The following is a 12,039-nucleotide window of genomic DNA, read 5'->3' as shown; positions in this document are numbered from 1 at the left end:
TGACTCAGTATTCTCATCTGAAAGGGGTAACAACAGCACTCATCTCATAGAATGTTTTTCTTTTGACATCCTTCAAACAATGACTGGAATATTGTAAACATTCAATAAATATTAGCTATTATTATTAATAGCATTTGTGGATAAAGGTCAAGTATTATTTATAAACAATTGGTCCTTAATTTTTTCTGACTGGAGTTTGGCAGGACTAGATATTGATCTGAAATGAGATAGCAAAATACTGCAAGCACAAGTTTATCAGGTAAAAGTAAGAGACAATCACTTCATAATTAGCCGGGTTTCTCTGTTTCTCTGACCTTAGACATATGCTCATTAAGCAACATTTTTAGAAGATATCAAAGGACTGTCTTCAACAAATTTGCTTCAAACTCTGGGGCATTATTAAAAGCTGGTAGGACTAGCTTTATAAATATAGAAGTTATTTTGCGCTAGACATGAGTCAAAATGGCCACTGGTTGCTTTCACTCTATGAAGAAAACCATACAGGTTAGGAAGCCCATCTAAATGTTTCAGGAAGAGCACTGGGGTCATGATTTACCTAGTTTCCTCTCTTAAAATGTTAAATAAAAGAAATTATTCTCTCAAACATGATTTGTACTTTATTTGATAGGCCTTGCTTGCTTTTAAATATAAAATCTGAATTATAAAACCATGTGAAAATTGTTTACTCTCAACAATGTGCTCTGAAAAGATTTACAGTGTGATGAGAGACAGAATTTCTACAACTGGTATTTAATATAAAAGGATAAATAGCTAGAGATATAGCTATACTATCTTGGCAGCTATATAACGATATGAATTTTGACTCATATTGAGCTTGATATTTAAATTTCCCAGGTCTTTTTCACATACATTTCTATTCAGATTTCCCCAAACTAATTGGTGCAGATAACTTTTGGTTTAGGTGTATTTAATCCTATTGAATTTCATCTTATATTCAGCTTACTTTCAGCAGTGACTACTTCTTCAAGATGTTTTTGAATACTGATTCTGTCATTCATTCAATAAACTTGTACTGGATGCCTACTGTTTGTGAGGCATTTACTAGACCCCGAAGATACGAAGGTAAATAATATATGGATCCTATCATTGACTTGCTCACAGTATAGTGAGGGAGGAGGTTATAGGCATCCAAACACATAAATAACGTGCACTGTGGGGAATTCCCTGGCAGTCCAGTGATTAGGACTCTGGGCTTCTACTTCAGGGGCAAGGGTTCAATCCCTGGTCAGGGAACTAAGATCCCGCATGTCACATGGCACGGCCAAACAGATAAATAAATAAAGTCCTTTAAAAAAAATAAAGGGCGCTGTGCTGAGGGCTGTAATAGAGGCAGGCACACAGCAGGGTGGGGAGATAGGGAGTGAGTGGTCAAGGCTACCTCGGAAGTAGAAAGACAAGGAAGACTCCACAATAGAAATAATGATAGAGTTGAGTTTTAAATATTGAGCATATATTTATCAGATTCACAAGGTGAAGAAAATCATTGCAAGTGGAGGACCACCTGTAAAAGAGATGTAAAGTGGCATGGTGAATTAAAAGAACTATAAATAGAACATTATGTTTAGGGACATGCAGCAAGAGATCATAACAAGGTATATACGAGGTTTTATTTGCCATCTAAGAAGTAGGGATTTTTGTTTATGGGAAGCCACTAAAAAGTTTCAAGAAGTGGAATCACATGCTAAATATGCATTTTATTCATTTGTTTGACAAATATTTATTAAGCTCCAAATTAATGGTGGCAGGAGGTGGAAGGGAGATTGAGGTGGGAAAGACTAAAGGAGACTAAAAAATGATTGCAGTTGTCTAAGATAAACTGTGTAAACATTTGAGAGATTTCAGCATCTGGGTGGTAGTTAAAGCCATGGAAATAAGTGAGATTTCCTAGAGAGAGCGTATGTAGCAAAAAGTGGAGGGTATGAGACAAAAGCCTGAGAGGAGAAGACTGGATAGAAAGAGTCTAGAGATAGGTGGAGATACAGGTATACATGGGGGGAGGGGAGGGAATTTCAGGAAGAAATGAATGATTAATGATCTTAAATGACTCCGAGATATCAACTTAGCTGAGGACTGAGAAGTACCTATTGGATTTGGAAATCAGGAAGTTGTTTATGACCTTTTATAGAGTAGCTTCAAGAGAGGCTAGACTGTAATAGACCGAAGGGTGAGTGGAAGGTTCGTGTAGGCAATGAATCTAGACTATTCTTCCAAACAGCTTGATGGTAGCTGGAGCTACCATCAGGGATGAGGGAAGATTTTTAGGACAGAAATGTCTTGGATATAGTTATAAGTTAGTGGGGAGAGAGGCAGTAAAGTGTATGGGGATGAAAATAGAGGAGGGGGTCAACAATTGATGAATCAGGATCTCAGCAATGGGAAGAATGGATTCCAGAGCATGGCTGGAGGGAGTTTCTTATACAGGAGGAAGGATACATCCTTTTAAGATGGGAAGGAAATTGGAGGGGTAGGGAGGGGTAAATTTGAAGGTGAAGTTGCTGAGATCATTTGCTGGTCGAGAAGAGCATGGGGCTGAGTTGGAGACTGACAAAAAGAAAAGATTGTAAATAATCTTGAAGGGAGTGTACAAAGTCCAGTATAAATTGTGGGGTTGGTTCAAGATTGAGAAATTGGAAGATGGAGGGGTGAGGATTTTAGGGATATGAGTGTACTGGCTGGAGAGTAAATCGAATGGTCTCTCAGGATGGAAGTGGCATCAGGAAATGGAAAAGCCCTATGGCATAGGATTGGAGACTACCATTCAGGTTGATATAAATATATTTATCTATAATTTGTTGATTTTGAAGCATTAATCTACCTGACTTTGCTCCTTTTTCAAATCCCTTACTAAGACCTAAATCTTTTCACTTCCAATTTAATAAAACTATCAAAAATTTAACTTTTTAGTAAAACCATACTAGTTTCTGCTGATCACAATGGTTCTATCTGTTAAATTGTCCTTGAGTTTTTTGTTACAGATGGTGTCAGCCTGACTGCTGTCTGGAATTATATCAATACCTAGGAAGTGTGATTCAATATGTGGAAATTTATTGTACTGTATTCATATTTGTTTATCATAGGAAGTACCTGTTTATCATAGCAAGTTTAGAAACGTTTTGTACGGTTTATAATTAAAATATTGCTTTAAATAAATTAACTGGCAATGAGTAGCAATAGAATGTTGTATAAATTGCATATTACTTTGTTCAAGAGAGAACTTAAGCAAGTTTGCTACAGAAATAATGTCTTTGTGTAACGTCACATTCCTTTTTAAAAATTAACATACACGTATTCTTTTGTACTACAGAGAGTGTTGCAATGCTGAAGATCAATTTAAATCATTTGCTACATGTTATTTAGAATGATTACTTGCTTCTGTGTATGTATAAGACGTGCCCATAAAATAATGAGGCTACAAATGACCTACACAATTCAGTATCACTAATCAATTAGTCCCACTTTGGATTTTCAAAGAGAGAACATAGTATGGAAGACCAGAAGAAGAGATCACTTTAAAAGCTTCTTCCAAATACAAGAGTTACTTGAGGTGGAGACAATCAGTCTTTTGGTAGAAGATATTTTGTCAACGGGTGGCAAATGTACAATTTAAAAATAAATTTTTCATATGTTTTCTTGCACTTTTTTTCTCCCTAGATGTTTCTGTTGGCAATAACATGTGCGTATGTATCCAAAACACTATCCGGATCTTATATGAATTCCATGCTCACACAAATAGAGAGACAATTCAACATCCCAACGTCTCTAGTTGGATTTATTAATGGAAGCTTTGAGATTGGTAATGAATTATTTTTCCATTACTTCTTTTTATACATTATTTTATCCAGGGAGCTAGTCTGAATTTTACTCTCCTTATTTTCCGCTTTGTACCATTTAGCTGACTGAATGTATTTTCTAAAATGACTTAAATAGCCTAGCTCACTTTCGAATATGTTGAGAAACAATTCATTTCAATATTATCCCTGAATAACACTTAAACATTGTCACATATCCCATCATGGGACTTTTTATTCTAATAGTTAAAATTTTTTCACTCTAATAGTTCTTTGGTTAGCTAGCATGAGTAGCATAGTGTTTAGAGTACTAATATTTAATCTATTATTTGATAACCCTTAGGGCTTTATTTTCATGTTTAGAAGATATCATGGGAAACAAAGGAATCTGTTTAAAAAAAAAAGCAAATATTTTTCTTCTCCTACTGTTTCTGGGAGGTTGACAATTCTCCTTTCTAAGTGCAGAGCCTATTCTTAGGCTCTGATTTTTGTGGCTGACTGGGAAGATGTGAGGACAGAGAGAAAGAATGAGGAAGGGAAAGAATTCTTCTGTGAACAAACCCGCATAGAAATACAAATGTCACTCCTTTTGTAATGGCTTTTACTTCCTTCAAGATGCAAGTTGCCTTTAATATTTTTAATCAGTATCTGAAAGAAAAATTAGGATGGGATAGAGGCAAAACTGAAGCAGGTGATGCTTGATCTTGTCTCCTAGTGCCCGGCTCTCTCAGACCTCATTCTGTGCTACCCGTTTGCTGGCTATGGAGATCCTGGCTACGGAGTCAGAAGTCACTCCTCGTACAGTCCTTGTGTAAACTCAGCTCACAGTCTAATGGAGGGCATAGGTGCAAAATAATTTAACTGAATGCAGTAAGTTTGGTGACATAGGTATATGCAATGTCCTATAGGAACACAGAGGAGAGACAAAACCTCACTTAAGGAAGATAGGCTCTTGAAGTAAAAGTTTTCCGGGTGACGAAACAGGGTTAGATAAGTGTGAAGAGAATTCCAATAGAAGAAGCAGTGTAATGTTGAAAGAGCATGGTAGCTTGTGTAGGGAGCAACGTTCAGCCCAGTGTTATGGACTGGCCACGCTTCAGGTGGCAATTCCTAGAATATAGGTCTGGAGAAATGGGCAGGGGTGAGAAATGGACTATTGGAGAGCTTCGTGTGCGTGTGCTATGGAACTTACCTTTTATCCTCTAGGTAATGGAGAGTCACTAAGAGATTGGCAGAGGTTATTAACATTTCTGTGTCAAGGACCTCTTTGGCAATCTGATGCCCTATAATCTCAGAATAATGTAATTGTGTAAAATAAAAACCATAAGGGTACAAAGGAAGTCAACTATACTGAAATAAAATTATCAAAATATTAAAAGCAGCTTATGTAATAATACTTGTACTTCTTACCATCACGTTAAATAACAAATCTACACTAATTTTGAAGCAATCATTGGTGTCAATAATATTTTGAAGTATCTGCAACAACTGTAATGTCATATGCAAATACCTGTAACTTCTGTTGGTGATAATTGATGACAAAATCATACATAGTGTTAATACTAATGTAGTTTGTGTCTACTTTCACAGTCAAAGGAAATACTAATATTAAGTTACTGAAAATAAAGATGTAATTTTTTTTCTCACTCAAGTTCATGGAACACCTGATTTCTATCCATGGACTCCTTTGGGGTTTATAGACAGCAGGTCAAGAACCTCTGTTAAAAGACATTGTGAAACAGAGCCTTCCCTCAGGGCAGGGGTTGTGTCTTATTCATTTATTATTTCATGCATCCCTAGCACCAATCCCAGTATTTCAGGTATTTATTATACAATAAATGCTGGATAGTCAATGATTGGGTGAGGCTGTTAATTTAGACTTTGTTCATACTAATTGAAATATTCATTTTTCACATCAATTTTTTCTAGGAAATCTTTTGTTGATTATATTTGTGAGTTATTTTGGAACTAAACTGCACAGACCTATAATGATTGGTGTCGGATGTGTGGTTATGGGCCTAGGGTGTTTCTTACAATCACTACCTCATTTCCTCATGGACCGGTAAGTACTGCAGTCTCTGATGACTTTTTCAGGGGCAACTTTCAGCTGCAGGAAATAAGCTTGGATTTCTTTCTAGGAACAATGCCCCTAAAGACTCAGAGCACTGTAATAGAAACTGCAAGGTTCAGATTCTGTTCCACCCGCCTGTTTTGTGCTCTTGGCTGCCTGGCTTCCACTTACATGTCCATTTATGAAACAGAGATTTGGGACAACTCTTTTATGGAGTTGAGTCTGATGAAAAGATTCTTAGGACCTGGCAAGATTTGGGATTACTCTTTTCTAGGGACTATTTAGACACTTCTAATTACAGTTGAGTTTCTGTTTAATTATGGGTCACCAAAGGATAGACCAGTCTGAAGGTTGATTTTCATTTTAAATTTTTACCAAAGTAATATGTATGCAAAATTGTGAAAAGTAAAATTATGTTGAAAAAAGCATTGTCCCCCACCCCTTCAACATTGCTCATGTTACTCCTCTCCAGAGGCAACCACTCCCAACTCTTTTAGCTCTTTCTTCTTCTATTTGCTTCCATATTTCTAAGTAAATGTTTATCCTTTTAGTTTTTGATACTTTAATGTTATGTAATATACATATTGACTTCCTACTATAAAATCATGCTCACTATTCCATGTGTGTGACTATGTAAATATTTTTCATATTTCAGCTGAACCATGCTGTTATTTTCCCTTTCTTATATCACTTTTTATTTTCCCTGGATTTAATAATTGCCTCATTTTATGTTTGATTCATTTTCTTTTTATTTCTCACGAATCATCACCAAACTCTTTACCGGTAGGACAACGTCTTCTCAATATATTCATACATATCAGAGGGTTTCATTTTTGTCTTTGAGATACCTCTCCTGTCATCATCAATTTTCCATCTGCAATCTGAACTGGGAACTCTCCAGGCCAGCCGCATGGCTGCTTCCTTGAAATTTTCACTCACCATTCTCCTTGGGAATTTGTCCTGCCTCTTTCTTCCATTCAGTTACTCACTTCCAGGGTAGTAATATCTTCTCCTTTCCTTTTCATTCTTACTCTTTTTGTGGAAAATGTCATCTAATAGGTTTCTGAGAAAGTGTGCAAGGAAAGTAATAATTTTAAGACCTTAAACATCGGGAAATATTCCTATTCTACTCCCATACTTGGTGACAGTTTGGCTGGTATAAAATTCTGGTTTGAAGTTTTTTCCCTAGGGATTTTGAAGACATCATTTCCAATACTTTCTAGTTTCCAGTGTTAACTCTTGAGAATCCTATACCATTCTAACCCCTGCGACCAGTTTCTTTTCTCTAGGAGCTGTTGGGATTTTCCTTTAAACTCCAGAATTTGAATTCATGATAATCATGTTGGTATAAATGATTTTCCTTTATCGTGCTAGGTGCCTTCAATCTGGACATTTGTAAAAGTTGCTTGTATTGTTTCTTTGATAATATCCTCCCTTCTTCCACCCCTCTACTTTCTCTTTCTAGAACTTCTACTTGTTCTTGAATATTGTTACATCCTGAGTTAAGCTTATAGTTTTCTCATCTTTCCTCTCCAATTTTCTATCTCTTTACCTTCTTGTTACTTTTAGGGGAGATTTTTAAAGATTTTTTTTATTGATGTGGACCATTTTTAAAGTCTTTTATTGAAGTTGTTACAGTATTGCTTCTGTTTTAGTTTTCTGTTTCTTTGGCTGTGGGGCATGTGGGATCTTAGCTCCCCAACCAGGAATCGAACCCGCACCCCCTGCATTGGAAGGCGAAGTCTTAACCACTGGACTGCTAGGAAAGTCCCTGGGGGAGATTTCTTTATCTTCCAAACCTTTGAATGGATTTCTAACTTTTGCTATCATATTTTTAAGTTTTAAGGACTCTTGTTCTTTGAATGTATCTTTTTAAGGAACATCTTGCTCTTGTTTTAAGAATGCAATGTCTTTTCCATCTACATTTTCTTCATCTGTCTTCATGTCTCTCTTTCAAGTGTACAGTTTTTTATTTGTTTTGTCTTTGTCTTTATGTTATAGGCTTCCTTCATATATCTGGTGGTCCTTGGTTAGCTACTCATATTTGAGAGAGAGGAATAGCAACAACAAGCTAACCAGAAGTTCTGTGGTACATGTGTAGGACTTGGTTGTTGGAGGACTTCTTCACAGCACAGGGACTGGATGTTTTAGAGATGGCTCAGAACTGTCCATAACCTGTCAGTTAACTCAGGCAGGGATGCTCCAATCTGTTGCCTGAGACATGGCAGCTTGGCTACCAGCCAGATGGGAGTCTCTTTTATCAGTGTGTAGATTTTTCTTTTACTTAATATCCCCAGTTTTTAGTATGGCCTCCTATCCTCAATGTGCTTGTTTTGACTCTCTGCAGTCTAAGGCCATGTTCATTGGGATGGTGGAGGGTGTCTATTATAAGGGTTTAACTGCTCCTTATACACACTTTAAACCAATCCTCTGATTTTTTGGATCATACCCACTCCTGCCTTTAGAAGTATCTTGTATCCTGCCTGAAACTTTCCAGGGATATGTGGCACATGTTTGGTTGCTCCCCTGCAGGCACTTACTTAGGCTTGTGTTTCTCATATTTTCTAGTTCAGTGACCACTCATCTGCTTTCCCATTTTCAAAATCTTTATCTTCTTGTCGAATTTCCAAAATCTCTTTCTCCTTGTCAAATCTTCCATTTTCTTTATCCTTGCGGCATTATGCCTTTTCCTTTACTATTTTATAATCCATCAACTGTCATTTTGCTGAAGTTTTGGGGATGAATGAACTTTGAATGAATTATTAGGTTTTAGTGGATAAATTAAATGAAAATGATATGTTATCTTCTCAGGTATTTCTGAAGGGATCAGACGTTTTCAGGCAAAGAGTTTTTTACCGTCCTTTTAGTTCCTATCCTGTCCAAGACAACATCAAGTAATATTCAGCTATTATTTACATTTCTTTCCACGCTCTGCCAAAGGTGTTATTTTTTTTTGTCTGAAGCTGGCAAATCTCATGGGGTCATTGGTATGGAGACAGAAGCCCTTGTCCACAGTTCACAGACTCTCTGTGACCATGACTGGACAATTGTTCAAAGGAGAAGGCATTTTGACCCTTTTTATTATGTTCTATAGCATAGAAATCAGAACTATCAGTGACATCCAAGCATAGCACTCTTTAGCTCATTTGGAACTCAGAAGGGCAATGTTGTTTGTGTGTGTGTGTGTGTGTGTGTGTGTGTGTGTGTATTTTGTTTTTGGATTTCTCTTATCTACTAGAAATATAGAAACCAGTCCAGCATAATTTCTAACAAAGAGAGACTTAGCTGGACATATTTTCTTCCATTATTGCAGCTTACAATTTACTTTCTGAGAAAGGGCATGGGATCTTGTGGTAATTTGCCTAAGATAATATAGTCACAGTGTATTAACCCTTTTGTTCTTATGAGAAGAGAAAAACTCATTACATTGCACTGTCACAGTGTTTGAATCTCCAAAGTTCTCTCATTATGATGGGAAAATGTTTTGTTTTTCTTGGGGATTGATGAATGCATGAAGGGATTATTGTTTGATTCTCAGAAAGTGGGGTATATTTTTTATGAGCAAACCTCAGAGAATCCAAAGTTGGAAACTTGTTTGTTGTGTTGTTTTTCCTCCCAAAGCTTTATCTTCTTTATTATACTTCATAGAGTCTATTATTTTTCTTCCTTTTTGTTCCTTATCCACAGTAATTATTTCCAGGCAATGATCACCTAAAAACCACAAACATTGATGTTAGGTAATCTAAAGGATAGACCATACATATGCAGATAATTGAAAGCTGGCTGTCAATGAATTGCACATTTTTGTGAGTGGCAAGTTCTTTTTGATGATAGCAATCTATGATGATTGGGTGGCAAAGATGAAAAGACATCTGCTTTCCTGGGTTTGGATGTTGTATCTTAAGTGAAGCAGGAGCATCTTCACAATGCTCACATTGTCCTCATTGGCTCCTTAACACAAATGTGTTTTCCCTGCGTTCATACAGATACGAATATGAATCTACAGTTTCAGTGTCTGGTAATTTGTCCTCAAACAGTTTCTTGTGTATGGAAAACGGAACCCAGATTTTCAAACCAACAGAAGATCCATCAGGTTGTCTGCTTCATTTTATTACTTTAGTTAATTTGTAACTGAACACTTTCTGTGGAGAGTCTTTGAATGAGTTATTGGGTTTGGTTAAGTAAGGTAGAGGAACAAAAAGATATTTTTTCCCCTCTAAAGGATTTTAGAGGGGATCACGGAGGAGAATAGGAATGGCTAATAATAGAAAATGTTATGCCTCTTATATTTGAATAGACCTATTAAGACTGCCTTGTCTGTTCTTTAAAATGGTTATTTAAAAATCAGTCAAAGACATCCACCCAAGGGCCACTGTAAAATTAATTCCTTAGAGGAAAATATCTTAGAAGGATGGGTTTATAATGATGATTTGGTCTATACAATTATCTAAATAGGAAACAGAGGTAGAAACAAAGTTCAAAAGATTTGTGTTATATTATTGATATTCTATAGCAGAGAAAGCAGGCGAGTATGCTATAGTTCTGAATACTCTAGTCTCTTTCTACTGAACTAGGAACTTGTCTTTTTTGCCCAGTTGTCCCTCTTTTCCAGAGACTACTTCCTAATCCAGCGCGATAGTGTACAATAATGGTGTTTCTTCCAGGTTCTTGCAGTCCCAGGCACCAACATACCTGCCTCTGCCCCTTCCTGTGCTAAAGGACCTGTGTAATCTGGTGATACTTAGTCTATAGGTGACCCTGTTAATTTACCTCAGACCAGAACTTCTTTCCCTGTGATGGGCACATTTTCAGGCTGTATTCATATCAGTGGAAGTTACAGTGGTTCCTTAGGCTGGGAATTTCACTGCCAGCATGGAATAAGAGAGAATCAAAACAGTTCAAATGAGTATAAGAATAGTTGTCTCAGAAACTCTAAATCAAAGGAACCCCCTGGGGAAACAAAAGAAAACAGTGACATCAGCAATAGCCCACGTTCTCTCCTTGAGTTGGCTTTTGCCAAAGAATGACTCAGGTCCTGTTTCCTATTTTTCCTAATGTGCATTGTAGTAGATAAACAAAACCTTCCCAGTTGGGTGTATCTCCAGGGAAGTGTGTTGATTCCTCAACCACCTGATATTCTCAGTTTTGCCCTAGAGGAAACCTGGAGTTTGCCTGTGATCTATAGACATAAACATTGTGCTCATCATAGATAAAAATATGAATACCCAGCAACGGAGACTATGATTTTCTGGACTGGGAATGACTGAGAGATAGGCTCACAAGAAATTTTGAGACTCAGCTGTGTTCAGGACCCTCACATCTGTGGGTGGCACAGTTTACTAATCATCGGGAAAATGCAAATCAAAAACCACAATGAGATATTTTCTTACACCTGCCAGAATGGCTGGCCTTAAAAAGGTAACAAATAACAAATATTGGTGAGGATGTGGAGAAAAGGGAACACTTGTACGCTGCTGATGGGAATCTAAATTGGTGCAGCCACTATGAAAAGCAGTATGGAGGCTCCTCAAAAGATTAAAAATAGAACTACCATAGGATCTAGCAATTCTCCTCCTGGATATATATATACATATCTGAAAAAAACAAAAACACTAATTCAAAAAGATACATGCACCCCAATGTTCATAGTAGCATTATCTACAATAGCCAAGATATGGAAGCAACCTAAGTGTGCATCAACAGATGAATGGATAAAGAAGACGTGGTGAATACATACACAGTGGAATATACTACTCAGCCACAAAAAAGAATGAAATTTTGCCATTTGCAACAACATGGATGGACCTGGAGGGTATTATGTTTAGTGAAATAAGTGAGAAAAAGAGAAATACTGTATGTTTTGACTTATATGCTGAATCTAAAAAATGAAACGAATGAATATAACAGAACAGACACAGATTCATACATGCAGAGAACAAACTAGTAATTGCCAGTGGGGAGAAGGGTGGGAGGATGGGGAAAATAGGAGGAGGGGATTAAGAGGTACATACTACTAGGTATAAAATAAGTAAAAGGATGTAATGTACAACGCAGAGAATGTTGCCAATGTTTTATCATAACTTTATATGGAGTATAATCTATAAAAATATCAAATTACTATGTTGTACACCTGAAACTAATATAGTATTGTTAAGTCAC

The 12,039-nt window shown here is 36.7% G+C and overlaps 1 protein-coding gene across 6 annotated transcripts in view; it reads left to right on the top strand.

The window, feature by feature from the left end:
• SLCO1A2 (solute carrier organic anion transporter family member 1A2) overlaps positions 1-12,039 on the top strand; it is a 118,492-nt gene that overhangs the window by 57,533 nt on the left and 48,920 nt on the right. For all 6 annotated transcript variants that reach the window (XM_082351981.1, XM_082351985.1, XM_082351980.1 and 3 more), the window contains 3 exons: positions 3,673-3,814; positions 5,739-5,871; positions 9,867-9,973. In XM_082351981.1, coding sequence (XP_082208107.1) covers positions 3,673-3,814; positions 5,739-5,871; positions 9,867-9,973 — 382 coding nt within the window. The remainder of the gene's footprint in view (positions 1-3,672; positions 3,815-5,738; positions 5,872-9,866; positions 9,974-12,039) is intronic.

The sequence above is a fragment of the Balaenoptera borealis genome (assembly GCF_965194805.1).
Source record: "Balaenoptera borealis genome assembly, chromosome: 13".
In the NCBI taxonomy this organism is placed as follows: domain Eukaryota; kingdom Metazoa; phylum Chordata; class Mammalia; order Artiodactyla; family Balaenopteridae; genus Balaenoptera; species Balaenoptera borealis.
This window is presented reverse-complemented; position numbering and strand designations above follow the sequence as displayed.